General features: G+C 37.1%; 1 protein-coding gene across 11 annotated transcripts in view; it reads right to left on the bottom strand.

Annotated features, from left to right (window-relative positions):
- AOPEP (aminopeptidase O (putative)) overlaps positions 1-21,843 on the bottom strand; it is a 183,768-nt gene that overhangs the window by 149,609 nt on the left and 12,316 nt on the right. For 10 of the 11 annotated variants that reach the window (XM_059873542.1, XM_059873539.1, XM_059873537.1 and 7 more), the window contains exons 3-5: positions 18,006-18,172; positions 11,396-11,558; positions 7,409-7,657 (exon numbers count right to left, since the gene is read on the bottom strand). In XM_059873542.1, the coding sequence (XP_059729525.1) occupies positions 7,409-7,657; positions 11,396-11,558; positions 18,006-18,172 (579 nt within the window). The remainder of the gene's footprint in view (positions 1-7,408; positions 7,658-11,395; positions 11,559-18,005; positions 18,173-21,843) is intronic. The other variant, XM_059873543.1, reaches the window with a different exon arrangement.

Here is a 21,843-nt window from a genome sequence, read left to right on the forward strand (position 1 = left end):
CAGATCAGCATGACAGAAGCCTGTGGTTTCTTTGAACACTGTCTTTCTTTTGGCCCTTTAAAACTTAAGCCTATTGCTTCAAAACAATTGTCAGTATTTAATATCTCCTTTCTACCAGTCACAGCATATACATGCAAAATCTCTGCATTTATGAGCACTCTACTATTTATATGATTCAGAAAGTTAAATGGAATGGTTTAATGTTGCTGACTGAATATTAAACAACAGATAGACTAAATTGCTACTGGTCTAATCTTCAATCATCTTATACATCTCTATTGGTAGGAGAAAAAAGTTGAGACAGATAAAGTAAGACACAGGGAGAAAGAATTCTGAAAATTAATTCCAAAATCACAAACCCAGTATTCAATAATGACAATTAATCTTCTCATTTCTCTATGTTCTAGCTCTCTATAAACAGGTCACTTTTGAGGGAAAATTATACTTTTACTTTATAAATGCCAAGCAATTCATATAACAAAAATAAAATCATTAGTACTACCTACACACCTACGTATACACAAATATAATGGGCAGGTATGGATATATATTAGGCATACACATCCACTATATACAGTGTATATATCTATTTATAGATATACAAATACAATATGCATAGAAACATGCTAGCTTCTCACACATGTGTGTACAACAGCCACACCCATTTTTCCTAAGCCAAACCACTATATATCAGCTTTAAGCTGGGAACACGACTTTACAGCTATAAACCACTGAAATACAAGTTTCTATTGGAAATGCTTAGGCACCTTTAACTATAATGATGTTAACAGGCTCTGCCTTAATTCTAATCCTAGAATTTAAAAAACATGCAGTTACTATTCTACAGTAGCATCAAAATAGCCCCACTACCTCTACAGCTTCAATGACTAAAAGCCCTTTTAAGAATTCATGTGCCACACAGCAAAAGAAGGTGATTTTTTAAACTCCTAAAACAATACTCTTTATTCGTCTCATAAAATTACAAACAGTAACACTGAAAAGTTGCATACTTGAAACATAAGTAAGTCCACATGTTCTAGAACATCCTTTTTTGTATTAATTTTGGTCAGTAATGTCAAACTGAGGTGTTATCTTCTTGTGATACTATTCCATAAAAGAAACATCTTATGACAGGTAAATATTGTACCTTGTCTTTCAAAAGCACTGAGAAACCTCTTCGGAAAACTATCAGAAATGCAAAAGAAATCTCCCTGATGCTGCAGAACACACATCTGGCTTCTCTTGTATGTCTATTAACTCATAAGCATTAAAATGGTAGTTTTAATGCTTATGAGTTAATAGACAAACAAGGCACATTAATAAGGAAATACATTTCACCTGAAGTACTCCCAATCCTGTTTTGATACCAAAATCACAACTGGATGGAGGACACTGATTGCAGTGGTACCAAAGCATACTTCAGACTTCAGCTAAGGGTCAGCAAATATCTTCAAGAAAGGCTTAAAACCAGAAGATTTGGCCAGAAGGAGAGAATAGTTTCTCTACTAAGTAACCTTGGAGGCGGGAATGCTACAACTGTCACTGTTGTAAAATTCCATTTATTATGCCTAGTGTTCATTCTCTACCTGTTTGGAGAAGTAGAATTCTTGCGTAGAAAAAAAAAACGCTCTACATGCTTGAGCCTCTTGCTGGGAGAGAGCAAGATCATAAAAAAACTGCCTTGTAATGGATGGTGTGCGCACGAGGAATATTGGGGCAGGCAGCAGGCGCCCCACTGCGCACTCGGGTGAACCAAGCCTAGTGGAGGCTGTGTTGCTGCGGGTCTCTTTGCACTGGGATGAACTAAGCCTAACAGAGCCTGCGTTCCTCTGGGTCTCTGCCCAATGTTGTTAGCGGGTCAATGAAATAAATCTACTCTTTGCATTTCAGCTGCAAAGTGGTGGTTGCCCCGGTTACCTCTTTGTGTCAATTCATGCAAGTTCTAAATGCCACTATGTCCATATGTTTGCGTTGTACAGCCACAAACACTGAATTACACTATCATAGCTAAGACTCAATTTTTCTTTCTCAATTTCTCTATTTTTACTTTTTGTTTGATATTTTGTACATGATTATTTCTGTGTGGATAACCAACTAGTGATATGCAAAAAATAAACTAAATGTTAAAGGATTACTCTTGTGAATATTTTGTCAAATTAAAACCACTGGAAATGTGCAAAAAAGTGTGTCTACATTTGTTTTGAAAAGGCTTCTAGAGATGTATCAAATAGTAAAACGCAGTTCTGCAAGACTGAACAATATTAAAGGTTTTACATTTAACTTTGACATTTGAATATCTTCCAGTAGTCCTGGCTGATTTTCTATGGGCTTATCAGTTGTCATCATAACACTGCAGACATGCAGAACAGACAAGTGATGGCTACAGATGCACTGATCAAAGAGGCTGCTTCAGCCTTCTCTCTTTTCAATTTAAGAAGTTAACAACCTTGGTGACATAGACTGGAAAGACTCAAGAGTTCTGCTGATATAACATTTTTTGAAGAAACAGACATTCTTTCTTCAAAGAAGGAAGGTGTATGTACCAAAGACAATTTTTTACCATGACAGAAGAGTAAGATATTTGTGAACAGGAATTTAAAGCTGGGTTGCTAAATCCATACTTAGTCAGCTATATAAGCAAACCTGATTTATAAATATTCTAAGCATCCTCATCATCAAATATTATTTGAGTTTCAAAGGTGTCCAGCATAGGTGACAATAAGGCCTAAATTTTATAGCCTAAAGAGAATTCAAGTAACCCAAAATCCTGTTTTGAAAATGTCAGAATCTTACTCAGAAGTTCTTTGGTTCCACTAGCTTTTCTGGGCAAAATTTTCTGTAAGAACAGATGAACTAGGTTAGACCAGATTTCTGTCTATCCCACAGTCACTATTAGCACTAAGAGTTTAAGGAAAAACTAGGGAGTGTGCTATATACCAAAGGTCACTTTCCTCATCATAGTCTTCTAGATCCCAGCAACATGTGGGATCTAGAAAGATTATTTTTACATAGTACTAGGATAAGAACATTTCTTTGTGCTAGCACTTAGTACAAAATTAAGTACATTAATACATTAATTCAAAAAGAAAAAGCAGTAATCTTACATTAATCAAACAATGTGTGCTGGAAACAAAATTTTAAAAACCATTGTTTCAAAAAGAGAATTTCAACTGAATGCAAAGGCTTACAGTTCTCAGGAGAGTAAAATAAAAATCAGCACATTTGCTCTGAAGAAGAAGAAAGCTGCTAAGAAGTTTCTAACACCAGAGAAATACAAGGGATTGGTGTGACTGTGAAAAAGCTGAAGTAGTTAAAGCAGGAAAAGTCAAAGTCTCAAGTGCAGGCTCAGGTGGCACTAAAAGTTAGAGTTTCTGTATTTGAAAGAATGTTTTTTCTCAGGAAACGAAAAAGAACAAGGAATTCAGAATCTCTTCAGGTTCTGAAAAAAAGAAAGGAAATTGAGTTGTGAGAAGAGACGTCTAAACACTAGGATTTCAAATGGGATCAACAAAACTAGATTGGGAGTGAACTGATTTCAAGAGCCCAAACAACCAGCAAATACACAAATACCCTGCTTTTCATCCTAAATCTTTCATTCAGCTGTGTTCATGTGAGTAACTGCTGGCTCATATGAGAGCAGCTGCAACTGTGAAATACCTCTGATGTTTAAATGCCAATGGGGTCAACAACTCCTCAGGAAGTACCATATCATCAACAGCATCAAAACATAGTGCTACTTTTTATCTGATTTTACTGTCTTAGTTTGCTGAGTGCATGAATGATATGCATTTTTCAATGTAGTGTGTGGTAAGGGATCTCTTCCAGAAGCAACCTACTTAGAATCTCTAGGGCCTTGAAGTCAAACACACTTCCCTACTCCTTTTACTCCAATTCACTCTCTTCTGCTAGTGAAAGAACTTATAATTAGATAACTAACTGCTGTTACATGTTCATGAGATTCTCAGCATTCTAGAGAAAGCATTAAATCTCAGGCTTTTAAGCTACTTAAATTTGGCCCACAACGCTTTATGAATTTAATTTCTGTACATTCAACATAATATCACCAAAGATGTGTAGGCCACACCATTCTTTTACTAGCATGAATTTAGGAGAAGATATACAGAATCACTTAAACTAAAACAGTGTAAAATTAAAGTGCGCAAAACTCAACCCTCCATCTTCAAAGATCTATAGGAAGTAAGAAAAAATTATTGTAATTATTATATATTTCCATACAGAAGTCCATGAAAAGAAATCAAGTACAATGAATATGCTTTAAACTATGGTTTTGCTCATAATGCATCTGTCAGACTTCAAGAGAAATGCAGCTGACCCACAGTAGCTGCCACTGAAACAGACAGTTCAAAACACCTAATTAGACAATTCTGTGCAAGAACTATCATAATTTCATACCAATCTAATGTGTTGGGGAAATATCTCTCCTAAATAAGAAGAAGCATTTTGAGATGTGAAAAGCAAAGCAAGTATAATTAATGGAGGAACAAAGAAAAGTACCAAATGCTGTAAAGCCCTAATACTTTAGATAATGACTAAAATTCATGTCTTTTTCCTTCCCTGGTAGGCAGGAGTCCAATCAGAGTTCTCATAACAACAGCTTCTATGTGCTGGCATGCTGTATTATGTTTGTACTGCTACAGATAGACTAGAAGATAAAAAAATAAATAATACAGCAACCTTTTTAACCCAAGGTAATTGCTAAATTTTTTTTTCTTTGCATGGATTTGATATGGATAAGCACACAGCTTATTGTTAGCTTTAGCAATTTAGGCAATTATCATTGCATGCCTAGAAATTAACCATTTAAGTAGCTTGCTATATACACAGAAGTTTCAATTGGAAAAATCACATACAACAAGAACAAATGAGCTATTATGAGTCACTTAATAATCTCCTGCCCAAATACAACTTGACATTTAAACACCTTAAATTAGTTCTTACATTAGTTAAATTCTGAAAAATTGCATGTGTTTGGCTTGATGCACTATTAAATGACAGGCATCAGGAAGTATGCAAACCTCTTCTTTCATCCTTATTTTCAATAATATCGATTGCTTGGAACTGACAGTGGTTAGATGAAGCATAGGGGTTTAAAAGCACAGGTTTTTCTCATTTCCTTCACAAAGAAAACACATTTATAGTATTCTGAACATACAGTTTGGACTTAGCTAATAACAGATGCAACAGAATTCCCTGCAGGTACCTTTTTCCTATAAATTCTGGGAAAAGAACATGCAGGGAAGGCACTGAGAACTTCCCATAGAGCAATAGCATATCAACTACTAAATCGTGAAGATTTCTCCTTCTGTGTGCTGTAACTTTGGCCCAGACATCACTATCTGCTTTCTCTTTCATTTTGAACTATTTATGTGTTTAGCATTTCATGATTCCACAGATCCCTGCTCTTATCTCACAGCTAAGTCAAATGGCTGGATTCTTTCCCAATTATAGCAAGGCCCTGTGGCAACCCTTTAGTACCATCCCTTTGAAGTCACAGAAGACTGCTGAGCAGCAGGAAATTTCATATGGCTTCAAGAATATGGCACACAGTACCACACCTCACTTCAAATCAAACCACCAGGCAAAGAACTGAAGAATCTGTGGTAGGTGCACAAACCAACCTGATGCCTTCCTTAAGTGAAGAACTATCACTGAAAACTCAGTAACCAGCATAAGGCATTTAGAAAGCAACGAGCCTTATGTGATGGAGGAGGATGACTGAATGCTCAAGTTTTACATTTTCTAGATCTAAATGAAATTTTAAAAGCAAGTAAACTTCTACTAAAAACTATGCAAAACTGTTAATGTGCCAACATCATAGTCTACTTTTAACCCAAAAGAGGATTGCAAGATGAAAGCTGTAGGGAAAAAAGTCTACAGCTTGAAAAGGCCAGTCAAATCAGCTAAAGGTTATAGGACTGGTTAAAGTCACCAGGAATTTGGTGACCATGGGACCCACTCTGCGAAATCTGGCCTGCTGATGGGGTCCATCAGTCAGAGAAGGGTAAGGGCATCTTCAGTCCTAGGCTTGCCAGGTTGGTGAAGGTAGCTTTAAACTTAAAGTTGCTGGGGAAGGGGAACCTCAATCTGCCCCACTCATGTATGTCCAGAGCCTGGAGAGAGGTCACAGGTCAGCACAAGGGCACCTGAAGAGCAGCACAGAAGAATTTCAGCCAGTAGGTCATTTTCCTCAAGGGCCCAGCTTAAAAGCCTCCATGCTAATCCATGCAGCATGGGGAATAAACATGGCCTGCAAGGCCACGATCTTATTGGCATAGGTGAAGCTCCCAGTGACTGGAAAAAAGGAAACACAACCCCCATTTTTAGAAAGGTACAGAAGGATGACTTGGGGAACTACAGGCCAGCCAGTCTCTACTCAAGGTCCAGCAAAAGTGTGGAGCAGATCCTTCTGGAAACTATGCCAAGGCACATCAAAGATAAAGAGCTGATTGGTGACAGCCAACATGGCTGCACTACTGACAAATCATGCCTGAGAAGTTTGGTGGCTTTCTACGATGGGGTTATAACAGTGGTGGACAAAGGAAAAGAAACTGATGTCATCTACTTGAATGAAAAGCACTGGACACTGTCCTGCACAACCCCTTTGTCTCTAAAATGGAGAAGCATGGATTTTGTGGAAGGACCACTCAATGGATAAGGAATTGGTTGGATGGTCACACTCAAAAGGGTTGCAGTGAAAAACTCATTGTCCAAGTGGAGAATAGTGATAAGTGGTATCCTCAGGGGTCAGTAATGGGACTGGCACTGTTATTTTTAACAGACACAGGCAGTAGGATCAAATGCACACAGCCAGTTTGTTGATGACACCAATCTGACTGGTACAGACAAATTGCTGGAGGGAACAGATGCCATTCAGAGGTACCTGGATGGGCTTGAGAGCCTCCACAATTCCATGAAAACTTGATAATATAATCCTTACTATTTTCTTCCAGCTTCTGAAGGTAAGTGTTTGACTAGAAACCCACACATTGGACATGCTTATGAAGAAACTCTAGATTTGGATTTTAACATACTACTATTCTGTAAAAATATAAGGCTAAAATCAATGCCGAAAGAAAACGAGACAATGACATCAACTATTTAGATCAACAGAACCAACTAAAGAACTTCAGCCTGACAAATGTAAAAATTCCCACCCACATTTCTAATAAGCTTATATTTCCTTTCCCTATGCCCTGTAAAAACTAAAATTAAAGGTCACAAGGAAGTAAACAAAACTACTCACACAAAATCAGAACAAGAGTTTTAAGTTTGTTTTATGAAAACTATCTCAACAACTTTATACTGACAGCAACTTGACACTGTTAACTAGCCCCTAAGAAAGAGTCTAACAAAATACAGCAGATTGGATACTAGTAAGTTTCTTTACCTAGCCATTCCCAGGCTGGAAAAGTTGGAAGGAACGATCAGAACATCAAGCCTGGAAAAGGGGTGGGTACCCAGTGTGGCATAAGCAGCTGAGAGGCACTGAGGAACTAGCTGAAGCAAATATTCTTCACAGCTTTCCATAAGGCACCAGGGAGCAAAGACTCTATAAGGAATGACAGCTTGCAACCTGGCAGCAGGATTTTGGAAACGGCAGGGATATTCCACATGACCACAGATTTCTTCATGCCACCTGACAATACAAAACAAAACAAAACAGTACTTAATTGTGAAATGAGAAATGTGCACAACTGACTATGCTAAGACAAGGATATTCTCTAGATATCAGAACGACAGAATTAATTTCCATAGAACCAGCTCACTTGCATTCTCACCCTGTTCACATATGTGCAGCACTTTGAAACACTCACTACTACAGCTGAGTAGAACTCATAACTAAAGAGAGAGACGAGTCACACCTTGTTTTTATAACAGATATGTATCAAAAGAATAAGTGCTCTAAATATATGTAAAGAGCACTAATAAGAATACTAAAATATTTACTCAGAAGATTCCTATTCAAACTTGGCTATGAAAATAAAATTCTATGCATATTAACACACATATTCTATGCATATTAATACAAGTATTTTAGGTTCAATTGCAATGTAATTCCAGGAGGGATTTTTCTGTTGCTGCTGTTATTAACATTCTCCAGAAGCTTCAAGTAAATTTTATTATTAAGTTAAAAACCCCAGTAGATGTCAATTTAGGCTTATCATGCTATACATTCAACAACACCAGATAAGGCCAACCTTACTTTATAGTACTTTTACAGGATATTTAGAGCTCTAGCTGGAAGAAAGGAGGGGTAAATCAAATCCTTCCTAAACACTGAGTCATATACCTTCACAATAACTTATCTGCCCAAATAGATTCCTATCTAAACAGAAATCAGCTTCATGTTTTCACCTGTTAGCCTATGCTCTCTACAGTGCACAGCATCTCCTTGGTTTGAAACTTCAGTTTAAGTAATCTGGTTCTACTATGCCTCAACAGGCAAAGCACCTAGCATTGCCCAAAGCACTTATGCTTGGAAGATCATGCTGACACAGGAAACAAAATGATGACATGTAGAAAAGGATGAGAATTTGCTGAAATATTAACACTTTAGCACCTTACATAACTCCTTCTGTCAAAGAAGTGGACTCTAAGTCCTTTCATTGACTACATATGTAAAGAAACCACAACTGTTGCTACACATTTTTTTTCTAAGGATGGTTTAATCTAGTATATTTCTACTCTAAAACAATGTCACTTTGCATGTTATTAAGAGTTGAGATTAGGCAGGAACATGAAAGTTACCACCATATCTCTTACAAAGATTGCCAATTCCTTAATGATCACAAGGAGATAAAAAGTTATAAACATCATAGCTCCATTTAACATTTAGTTTGATACAGCCTCCTTAGGTCAAACTCACTGGCACCTGGATACAATCTACATTACAGGTAAAACTCACTGGCACCTGAATGCAAATTGCATTACAGGTAAAAGTCACTGGTACCTGGACACACATTACACATTTCACCAGCTTCTTTCAGAATTCCTTTCTTTTCTGGCTGCCCTAGAGTTTATCTCCACTATCTTATCTGAGACACACACTTAACAATCTATCAACACTGAGCCAGAATAATTTTTTGCACCAAAATCAATCAATAAATTAATAATAATAATCAATCAATAAATAAATTCCTATTACCAAATGTGCTGAACTTTGGAGAGGAATACATCTACAGCTTATTTCTGCAGAGGCAGTCATATTATAAACATATAAGTAGCAAAGAAATAAACCCAAAGCAATTTCTAGAAGCTCATCAAACCTATAAATTATTTCAAAATTAGAACAGATATTTCTTACTGATCCTACATAACGTATGAAAATTTCTATCCTCAAAATTAATTATCATTTTTAATCAAAATCAGCCAAGCTGCAAGCCATTAGAATAATTTAATTTTAAATTCCAACAAAAACATCCATTTTAAGTCCTCAAGTTCTAAAGTCTCAGTAGTTTCACTGTTTTAATGCTAACAAAGTATTATTCAAAACAGCTAATAGACAAGTATTTTTTCAGCAAAATTTCAAACTGAGTAACAGAAAAATGTTAAACGCTTAAATAATAGTTAAATAAATTAATAAAGAATAAAGTTAAATATATAAAAAACTTAGAACCCAAATCACCTTTTACAATAGCATAACAGTTCCTGTTGATGTGGGAAGAGTAGTGGACCTTGTTTGCCTGGACTTTTGCAAACCATTGGCCACAGTTTCCCACAGCCTTCTCCTGGACAAATTGGCAGCATAAAAACTGGAGAGGTGGTCTACAAGATGGACACAAAAACTGATGCACAGGCCACACTCAGAGAGCGGTGATCAGTAGTTTTCACTAAGGCTGGCAGCCTGTCACAAGTGAAGTTCCCCAAGAAATTGTGTTGGGCCCCACACTGTTCAACATCTTTGCAAACATTCCAGATGACGGATTTGAAAGCACCCTCACCAGCTTAGCTGTTGAGGTGGACACATCAGAAGGGAGAGGTATCTCAGAGACCTGGACAGGCTGAGAGGGTGGGGCTAGCAAGAGCAGTGCGAGGTGCAGCAGAGACAAGGCACAGTCCTGCAGCTGGGGTGGCATCACCAAAGGGCCAGCGCAGGCTGTGACCTGCATGTCTGGGGAGCACCTTGCTGAAAGGGACACGGAGGTTCAGGGGACAATCTCTTGGCCATGAGTCACTGGAGTGGCACTGCAGCTACGAAGACAAATCAGACCCTGGGCTGCAGCTGCAGGGGCATTGCTGGCAGAGAGGGGACAGAGGGAATCAGCACATTCTGAGCACAGCATGTTGGGCAGCACCTGCAGGAAGCATCGCGTCCCCTTCTGGTCCTCACAATTCAAGGAAGACACAAAATGAACAAAGGGCTGCAGAACCTGCCCTGTGAGGAAAGACAGAAGGAGCTAGGCCTTTTCAGGGAAGAGGAAAGAGAACCTCATCACAGTGTTTCAGTACTTGAAGGGCATCTATAAAGGGCACAGAGTTGCTCTCTTCACAAGGAGCCACGTGGCCAAGACAATGGCCAATGGATGTTAGATATCTTTATCTAAGCTCATTCCCATGAAAGAATGGACCACATGAACTTTCAATGTCCATTACAACCTGGGTTGTTCTGTGATGCTATGATATGAATTTGAAAAGCTAAGAGTAATATATGAGGAAATGAAGTCCCATGTCTGAGATTTCTGCTAACTACGGTGAATACATGTGAAAGCAAATGGTATTTTTCCAGAAACTTGTTTTCTATCTTCAGTTCTTATTTTCAGGCACATATTGTTATGTTCATCTACCACCCTGTAATAATTCAAACTCAATGAGTTTTAACTAGACTGGGAGAAGGACTAGATGTATCCAAAATAATTACATTTCTACTGTGAAACCAGATCAGAATCATTGGTCCAACTCTATTTTATGGGACCACTGTATTAGATCTTTCATATACCTGGTCATTACACATCCCCCCAGGCAAACCACTGCACAGGCCAGCTCTAACTGAGCAATGAGACTGGAGCAGAACAAAAAACTAAGTAGGCAATATTTTAGTAGGAGACATTAGTATGCAGAATGGACTCAAGAGTCAAGTATTTTAAGAAACAAGACAGCACCTGGCATTGCTGCAGCCGAGTGTTAAGTATACAGGATACAAATCTAGCGGACAGTGGAATTTACAAACCCTGTTGCTCAACAAGTAGCTTGCTTTCACATAAAAAGAACCATGAAATAATGCCTTTGGAATTATTTTCCTGTCAAGATTTTTCTATTCAGATTAAACAAGTTCTATTTTGATTCCTGTGCTAATATGACTCATTTTCACATTCCACTGAGTACATGGAAAGGCTACCCATATATCTAATTTTTCAAAAATATTATAAACACCAACCTTAAATCAGTTTGTGATGATGCCAAGGAAAATTCAGTGTTTGTTCCAATAGCAGCTTTTTGTTTGAAGGACTGCTGTTTAACTTCCTGCCAGCACCCCACAGCAATAGTGAAGGTGGATGCTGGCATTGGCATAGACACATAGTAGTACCAGCTCAAGATACCTGTAACAAAAGAACATTTGCACAGACTCATGAGTCTTACAGCACACATTAAGTACTCAACATTTTCATGCACTTGAGACTTTGGGCCAAACCTCCCACCTTACATCCTGGTATATTTGTGGAGGAAATAAAAATAATTGCATTGAGACACATAAGAACAGTTGCATGTAACCACCATGGAGTCTATGTTCTGTTTGCTTACACACACAACTTTGCTCTTTCTGCTGATGTCTTCACCTCTAAATTAATCATCCATAAGTGGGAAGTTATTAATGCAACTTAATATGATTGTGCTGTTACTACCGAAGAATTACATCAGACATGAAATCTAGTAACACCTTTAAATACATACACATACACAACATTAAAATTTAACTCTTTCAACCTCATATCTACTATCTTGTGATTTTGTCTTGTTTGTATCATTATTTCACACAACCCAAACCCTTTCCTTTGTGTTCTGGGCAGTACCAAACTGATAGGCAAGTTCTAACTAATAACACTAATGTTTGTGAATTGGACTCAGCTATTTGAGGTACATATTATGTCAACCAGCCAGTAAGAAATCAAAGCTTAGAATCAGATAAGATATTACCTAAGTCAGCAACTTGGTCATGTTACCCCATGAAGGTGCTAAAACAAGACAAGAATCTATTAGAAGGTAAAAATATGCTAAGTTCTATCATTATGGGAACACAATGTGGGGAGACAAGGAGTATGGCACAGGATTACTGTATGTACAAACACATTTTTATAAGGTGGATGTTTTAGAACAGCATACTTTCATTAATACAAATGTTGCTTAGATTTTTGTTTATCCCTTTAAAAAGGATATAGTTTAAGAATCACATCCACCTATTAATGCACCATTACTACACCATACTAATAGATTAATTACCTTGAAAAGAACCTAGCATGAGTTACAATCTGATGAATCATGTGCAAATGACTGTAGCTAGGGCAACGTGAAAACATACAAACTTCAGTTATTTTGACAGAACCTTAGTACTTGTTCTTTTGCAAAAGTATTCTGACTAGGACTATGGAACACTACCAAAAGGGAAAAAAATGGAAAATAACACAAGTGGAGACCACAAGGCACAGAGGAAAGGAAATAGACAACTGCTGCAAAGCATCACTTGATTTCCTTCCTTAATGACCTAAGAAGGTCAGGCTGTCCAAACGAAGGACAAAGAAAAAATCTTTAGTTTAGCCTCAACAAGTTTTCCACCTCCTATTTAGTATGACAAAACAATACCATTTGTGAAGTCTTCTGGGAGGCAGATAAAGTCTTTGCCTCTTATATGCACTAGAAACCACTTACACTCCTTCACCCCATTCCACTTCAGGCAACATCCATCAAAAACCTTTTGTCAGTATTGTCAGGTGAATATATATTTCTCCTGTAATTTTCCTAAGCTCCTGTCAGTATGTAAGCAGAATGGACTTATTTGCTCCAAACACATTAGAATAAGGAGGATAACTTTGCCAAATTTCATTCCTCCTTTTGGGCTTCTATTATTATTAACTTAACAAAGCTACAAACAAGCCAAGACAAGCAAATGCCACCTTGAGAGAAAAAGGTTGTACACAGCAGCCACAATATATTATTTCAGAAAACAAATTCCTGATGTACAGAGTTTCATTGATAGACACTGTGCTAAAGGCCCAAGCCTACACAGACTGTAGTTAGTAACAACTTTGCCATTAACTTATATACATACAGGAGAAGGTTCAGAGGTTCTGCACTTAGCGTTACATCTAAATTCTATAAAGCGTTACTAAATGCTCCGTGTAGTTATGTTAATTGTAAAAGCGTAGGAATTAAATAACATCAGAGAAAATTGTAACCGAAAAGCTGTCACGTGTTTTCAACTATGTTCTGAAAAAAGCATGGAAGTCAAAAAGCAGTTACAGAAAATTGTTCCAAATGGCACGAGGTATAAAGGAGAAAGCTCTCATGACTGTGTGATTGTCTAAAAGGAAAGGGTGTGGCCTGTGCTAGGTAGAGATCAGAGAGTGTTACAGTGAGAAACAAGTTTAGTAAGACAGGCTAGAGCAAGCAAGAAGGTTTTTTTCAAAAAAAAAAACAAAAAACTCCACAAACAGCTTGAACAGAATGTCTAAAAGGCAAGGCAATCAGATTAGCAGTCCAGAGAGAAGAACAGCATGTACTACATTCAGAAATCGATCCAAATTAGCAAGGAACAGAATACTTAGAGCTGACCCAATGCAAAAAGAGTGATGACGCCAAAGCCCCTTAAACTTTGCAAGGATTTTAGGAATCATGTGAACTATGGATCCTCCCAGAGCAAGACCCAAGTTTTATTATGTGTCTGCATATCTACCCAGGGTTCAGCCCACTTCCTGCAATGCTTTTTGATGCCTTCTGCATTCATATTCAAGAACTATGTAGAATACCTTTATATTTATCCTACAGTTGTTAACTGAAATCACATGCATGGGCATGACAAGTGAGTTCTCCCTATAGAACCATAGAATCCTTCAGATTGGAAAGCAGTGCATTTGCTGATCAGTGACTGAAAAGGTCTTTCTGCTGGCAGAAGTTCTCTTGGAGAGAACCACGAAGCACTGTCTCAAAGACAGCTTAACTAACTCACTAACCTTGTGTCTTCTCTCACTACTGGTAAGATTGACTCCCAGCCTGACCTCTCCCATAACTTCACTTCCTTCCTTACACTATCTTCACGTCAGTGGGCTTTGTTTTGTTTTTCCTTCATCTGTATCCTATGATCGATCCCAGCACACAGATTGGGATCACAAGCTTCACTCAACTCCTTTTTGCTGCTCTCCGCACCCTCTGGCTGCACTGCGCTTTTCAGTGTCCGCCTTGGAGACAGCTCCATCTCTAGGATAACAGAAAACAGTGCAGCTGAAACGTGGCTTTCTTTACCTAACACAGCATTTTGTACCATAAAAACATCTTCAGACTAAGTGAGAACACATTGGGAAAAACAAGAGGTTAGGGCTGGGATTAGTCCAAGGGAAAAATAGAAGTAGATCACCCCAGTCCTTGTACTTGTAATGCAATTTTAAAACAACTTGATTCTTACATATAAATCTTTTAGGCAATTATAATAGATTCAAAACATTTTATTATTTTCCCTACCTGTAATTCTAACTTTTTTTTCAGTTTTGCAAAGCAAATCTTTTGCGTCATAACTGCACTAATCATGCAGCAACAATCACCTATTCTATGAGTTAAAAGTGAAAAACTTTCCATGCAAATGTTTAACAAGAGCAGGAAATTTTAATCTGTTTGTAACTGTGCAAAAGAACAATTTAAAGATTGTTTATTTCTCCTACTTGAAATAATAATTATGAATGATGTAATTACTTCCTAGAATTTTTAATGCATTCAGCTATCTTTGACATCACTAAAATTGTTTGAGTCTAGTAGAGTTCATTATAACTGAAAAAAAAAATGCCAAAGCCATATGTGTTAATGTCAGATGCAAGTACATTATGAACATTTTTACTTATGAGTATATTTTTTGTCACATAGTTTTCACTAACACAAACACCACAAAATACAGCTGATGTTTACTATTTACTAAAAACCACAAAGTTCAACTACCTCTTTGGAAAAGGAGAAATAGCCTCACACAGCAATGGATATACAAAGTAAGAGCTAGTGCTAATATATAAAAGTGCAGCTAAATACATAATTATGTAAAAACTACTATCTGGCTGGAGCACCAGGATTAAGAACCCTCCAGCTTTCAGAAACTCTTTGTGACCTGTAGGGATTTTTTTATCTCATCTGAAAACCAGAACTCCCCACAGATCTCCCTCACATTCATGCCAGAGCATTAGCTCAGCAATGGGTCAGAGAGATGATAGCACATGACAAGCTCTCAACTACCACGCTGTAGACCCTGATACATACTGGAGATCAACCAACACAAGTACTGCACTCTTTTGTTTCACCTTGTGGAATGTGAGGAGCACATGCAAAGGCTCCTCCTAGTGTAGTCAGCAGCAAATGTTGTTGCTGCTAACTATATTGCAGGAGCAGTGGTTCTTCTAGCACTCTAGTTTTTCTCAGTACCAGTGTATTCCTCACTTACTGAGCAGGTGTCAAAACAAGATCAAGGATTACAATAGCAGTAGAGTAGCCACACAAAAACCGAGCCAATCTGTTCCACACTTAATGGCTGAATATCCACTTCTTGAATATGAATGGAACAAATAGAAAGGTGTTTGTGACTAATGTATTTGCAGCTTCTATGTGTTATAGTAATGTGCTAAAGGAAAGCAATGTGCTAAAGGAAAGTAAAACTGACAAATGTAGAAAAATAAATCTAATGTTTAAATGGCTCACAATACACACACATGTAGTGCTCCCCATCAAGCTTTCTCTCAAAGGGCATTATTAATTGCATTTTTCTGATCAACGTCTCTAAGTACTCCATAAAGAATGCAAGGTATTTTAAGCACTTTTGGTCATACTCAAATAGTTACCATTTCTATTTGTGTAAGTATTCTAACACTATTTTCAAACAAATGTGGGCTCCCTCTATTTCAAATGACAGCATCAACCACAGTTTTGTAGGAGGCAGAATGCAAAAATGGCACATATAGGAGGAAACAGACTCTTGACAAGACCTGCAAAAACAAGTGATAAATGAGGAATCTGCATATAAAAGTACATCTAGCCCAGCTGGATTACTGCATCCCTGCATGTAGAGATGTGTGAAGCAGGATGCAGGTCTCTAAAAACTTGAAGGAATCGACTTTGCTTGGTGTTCTCTTATTGTCTGCCTGCTCACTGGTTTTGAACATTACTTTTAAAGGAAAAAAAAAAAAATTCAGCTAACTTGTAATTCTATTCAAAATAAATTTATTCACAACTTTACTTTTTACCAAAATGCTAATTCTTTCAATAAATTGCATTTTTTAAAAATAGATTTTATTATTTTACCAGTTATGTATGATATTATAAATATGCAGCACTAGCAATAGCATACTGTATGTAAACAACTTGGCAAAAAATTGAAGCTACCCTGGAAGGTTTTCTGGTGTGTAAAGACAAAATTTAAGCTGGATACACTTCACATACCTTCCAGAATTGCCAAACAACATGATCTATGTGGACAGGTTATTTAAAACAACAGAACATTTCAAACTTTTTAGCTCTTAGAGATTCTATTAATCAAACTCACAAATTTGAATTCCTAAATTCATTAAGAATTTATCCAAGGCTTCAGATTAGCACTTAAATCTTGGGTTCACTTGGATTTTAAAACATTCCTCAGAACATTACTCCTTTCCATTTTTGCCTCTGTATTAGTTTTGTAAATTTTTACAATTCCAAAAAGCTTGCCGGATTTTCATTTCCAGCTGCATGTAAGCAAGAAAATTAGTCTCTCATTAAACTAGTTAAACACTGATGGAAAAGCTGCTATCCTAGCCTGAAGTCAAGAGGGTCCTTGCTTTCTTGATGCTGAGACAGGAAAGTATTATTTTCCAAGGGAACTGATCAGCTCATCATAGCAGTTTTCCATATTTCAGCAGCAGAGAAAAGCCTTGAAAGAGGCCCCATATATGGCCATATATAACCAGACAATTCCATGAAAATGGATTAACTAGTGATTCTCAAATCAAGAGACTTTATCTTTTTTTATGCTCAAGAATAAACCTGCCTATTTAAAGGGGAACAAAAGATATTTTTCTCCAGAAAAGCTTAATTCTAACCTTTTCTTACATGCTATGTCTCATCAGACCTACTCACACTAGAAAATACTGACTCAGTTTGACAGATTATATCAAAACTCACGACAACAAGACACACTTCATTATATGTAGAACTTACACAAGCCTTAAAAACTTCCTTCACTGTGCAGAAAGAAGTTTAGATAATTAAGTATAACCAACATAGAAGAAATCCTTGTTTGCTTACTGTTGAAAAAGGTTATGTTTTATCAATGCAAAAAAACCCCACAGAGATCAGATTTTCAGGGCACTGACCTAATATTCTTCACGTATTCCAGGCAACACATATGGCAAAATGGCTGCTTCTAATCACATGCTGAACTACACTCAGACTAGAAAACTAAAACTGAAAGATACTTATCTACCAAGGCTTGAAGGTGTTGAGAGCCTGATAAGGTTTGCATCTACAAAACTCGAGTACACTGTGATTAAAATAAAGACAATTTATGAAGAATTAAATCTAGTTTTGGAAATACAGAGAAAAAAAGCAACATAGTGAAATGCAGAAATGTAGATACTTCGAATACTTATGAAGTTATCCTGAGGCCTTGAGCAGGTAACTTTTCCACAGAATGACATGGAGATTACAGAGAGATATGGAAGTGTTTTTAAGGTTAGGAACTTCATTCTTTCACAAATCACTTAGTTACCAAGCTTGATTTCTAATTATAAAAGTATGGAAAATAATTTGCCTTGAAAAATGTATTTCACCTTCTCGATGCTGGACTGGTTCTGCTGAGTTTTCACCACTCATTAACACAACAAAGCCTGCAGCTGTTCGAACTGAGGCTTGCCATGTCGACAAGGCAATTGGTGGTTCTTGGCATGGAAAGAGAGCTCTGTTGTTTATTGGTGATCCCATTGTGTAAACACATGGCCTAGATGGAAGGAAAAGAGATTGACATTGGAATTACAATAAGAAAGACTGAATTAGGTTCTACATTAAAAAAATCAAAGATGCTGTCGTACTTGAGGTGGTTTCTTTCTTTAACTTCAGCTCTGCAGGTTCCAAACCTGTATGACATGAACTAATCAAAGTACAATCTAAGTGATTTAAGACAAGAAAAGCAAGATTACTACAATACCTTTAAACTAGAAAAGACTAACTCCAGTCTTTCCCCTCTCCTGTTTTTGCATGAGTCTTCCAGCCTCATACAATAGCTTCCAGCTGAGCCCATAAGGTCAAAGAAGGCTTCTGAGTATCTTCTGACGATGCCAATGCATGGCTTCACCAACACTTGTGACACCTCCCTGCTATCATTCCAGTAGTGCTTTCACTATCATGAATCCAGTCTCCTGGATTAGCAACCTTGAGGCTCCTGCAAAATCAGCAGTAGATCTAGTTTTGAGTCTTCCTTAGTCCAAGCCTCAAAAAATCCTGGCATTTTTACATTTAATCTTAAAGGTAATGCAACCTAGCTCACCTGTCTTTGGTAATTTCAGCCACAGGGCATATAATAAGAAGAATTAATTTCTATCATGTTAGCTTCAGCCTCCTTCTTGCTTCCTACATAGCAATCTTCCTCGTAGTACTGCTCCTTTTGCAGTTACTCTAAACCTCTCCCCAGCTGAACCTCTCAGTCTACTACCCCTTTCCAATTTCAGCTGTAATATTTGATGACAGTAAATTTCTTATTAACCATTTAGCTACAGCTGGGAAGGTAACAAGGCCTTTCATTAGCTCCTTCTAACTTGCTATTGCTGGTGGATAGACTTAATGATTCTTGGTTTACTTATTTTGTCCTATTTTGCAGTATTATCTAAATTCCTATAGCGTGCATAACAACACTACTTATCTTAAGGAAAAAAAAAAGCTAATTTTACAATTATAAATTATATAAATATAAATTATATAAATTCACTGTCAATAGGTTTCTTCAGTAAAAGAAAGTCCTGAAATCATCACTTCACTACATGGAACTTTTTAAAACCTACGATATTTAAAGCAAAATATTATGGGAGAAAAATACATTATTTTGTGAACGTTTGAAGCTAAAAATATTCTGATCAGTATCTTTCATTACTTGAGTTGAAAAATTATCAAAACACTTCAGAAAGTAGGAGATAAATTGTTAGAGCAAAACTGATTTTGCAATGGCTAAGATCTTAGCCTTTTATTTACTCCCCTCCAAGCTGCTTTTCCTTTCAAATTATTCCTTCTCTAAAGCCAACTTCAAACTATACAGAGAGAAAGAACTTGGAAATCCTGACAGTCAAAGATTAAATATATTCCAAAGATATTTTTGTCCTCTTGTCATTGCTATCTCTGCTATTGGATCCAGAGCTGTCTTGGCACATTTAAATTACTGTGGCTTAACTAATGCAGGCCAGTTGATTTTCCAGCAAAACAGAGATGAAAGCTGCAGTATAAATAGGCCTTATTGTTAAAGCACACAAGCAGGAAAAGAAAATGGTCTAACTTCCACCATCATGTACCAGAGCGAATAGAGTAGGACCTAGACATCGAGTGAAGTTCAGGTAACTGCAGTGGAGAGAAAGCCAAGTGGTTATTTCTTAAACAGTAAAACACAATGTAAAACGTAATAGACAACTAACCTGCATAGATTTTTCATTTACTTAGTTAGAATTAAACTCCTAAAACTGAATCTGTAACCTATCTGATAAATATAGAATAACTGGCTTTTCTCCTGTAAAAACAAAGAGTGAATGGCAGTGAGTTCACAGGAAAAAAGAAGAACCTGTTTTTTCACCTTCCAGGAGAAGACCTGCTTCCCCCTAGCAATGTTAATCAAGAGCTACTGGGATTATATTTACCCTAAAACACACACGTGCTGGGAAGGCATGGAAAGGAAAAAGGAAAGGTGGGATTAGTGACTACTGCTACACACATTTTCCTAATGATTTGCCATGCACTATGAAGGCTGTTTTGCCAGGTGCCATCAGTACAATCCACCCTTAGGAGCAGTATAGGGCATCCTCATATTCTCTAAAGGGACAGAGAAAACTGGCTAGCAGAACAGTGCTAAACTAAATCTTATAACTCTGTGTCAAATATAATGTAAACATTACAGATAATAGATGCTACCAAGAACATTTATGTCACCTGCTCTCAGAGAGCACGTTTACCTGCAGACCATAAGGTACCACTTTGCAGATGGGTAAAATGAAATTCAGTGAACTTAGATATGCTTAGTGCTAGCACTCAAACTGCTCCTAGAGGCTTAGTTCTAAGCCTCCTAGTCCAGTAGCCCATTTTTCCCTAAAACATTTTAATTCTAAAATATACACACACAACAAGGTCACAAGCCTCTACCATAAAAGCCCAAGTAAAAAGTGAGTTAGATAAGTGGAGAAAGACTGGTCATGTACATAATCTGTTCTTCAGAAGTAGGACTTCTTTCCACTCCTCACCCATTTTAGTACAATTTTTGACCAGGTATATTTATTAACGTCATTATTTTCCTCAATATACCCAATTATGTCAGTCTGCTAAAAAATAATGATGAAATAGACAGGTTCTAAATTTTAAAGGAAACTATCAGAAGAACAATTATGTAAGCTTTTAATTAGGTGTTTGTTATACTTCTTTTACAGTGGTAATTTCTTTTTATAGCATTGGTAATTGTGCAATGTTACTTTAGGATATCCACTGCAGCTGACAACTGTCTTTGTGGCACAATTTCAGCACTTAAGAGGACCAGAAATATAATTCTTATATTGGTATCAATCAGTTTCTTCATTTGATCCAGAAAAAAAACCCAGCTAATTTAAGCACATGATAGAATAGCAAAGACAAATAATTAGATTTAGACTGCTTTTGTCAACTGATAGCAGTACTTACCCTTTTTTAAAAATTTATCTCCACCCCTCCTAGCAAGAAACTTCACAGTTCCTTTCCTCTTTCTACTACCTATCGTTTCCACCCCAGTCTTTAACTTTTAATGATCCTGTAATACTCAAATCATCTACTTATGTAATATCTATGCCAACCACAATCTTTGCCATCATAGGCTTCAAGAGTTAAGGAAATTTCATGCAGTAAAAGAAAGGTAAGTGGAAAACTCAGAATATTTATCTAGTTATTTGTCACACTGGAAGAACAAGCATCCACAAAACATTCACAAAACACAGCAGTGACATCTCTGGCCACTCCTCTGGACAACTTTAGACAAGAAAAGCAAAAAATATAAATAAACAAAAAAATAGGCAAACCCTAAGTACAAAATGAATGGATTTGTTATGCCTGGAAATGTAGAAGGCAAGAAACAAATATTTGTAAAAACCTTTAAATTATCTCCTCTGAATCAGTTGTCCTGACAAAAAGGAAGACCATGAGAAAAATGGGTAAATTTTCCCAAGTGAACAGCCATCCAGACTACTGGAGAAATCAGTACTAGTTGTGGTTATGTTTGGTTTTGCCCCAAGAGGAGACTAGAGACTGTTGTTCAGTAATCTCTCTGATGAAAATTTGATTCATGCAATTGTAACTCATCAGTAGTCCACATATCTTTACAACTCAACAAAATCAGTTCAAACCAGCTCTTGGCACACCTCCTCTCCCGTGTAAGCCTATGCACTGTAATAATGA

The sequence above is a fragment of the Haemorhous mexicanus genome, chromosome Z (assembly GCF_027477595.1).
Source record: "Haemorhous mexicanus isolate bHaeMex1 chromosome Z, bHaeMex1.pri, whole genome shotgun sequence".
NCBI lineage: Eukaryota > Metazoa > Chordata > Aves > Passeriformes > Fringillidae > Haemorhous > Haemorhous mexicanus.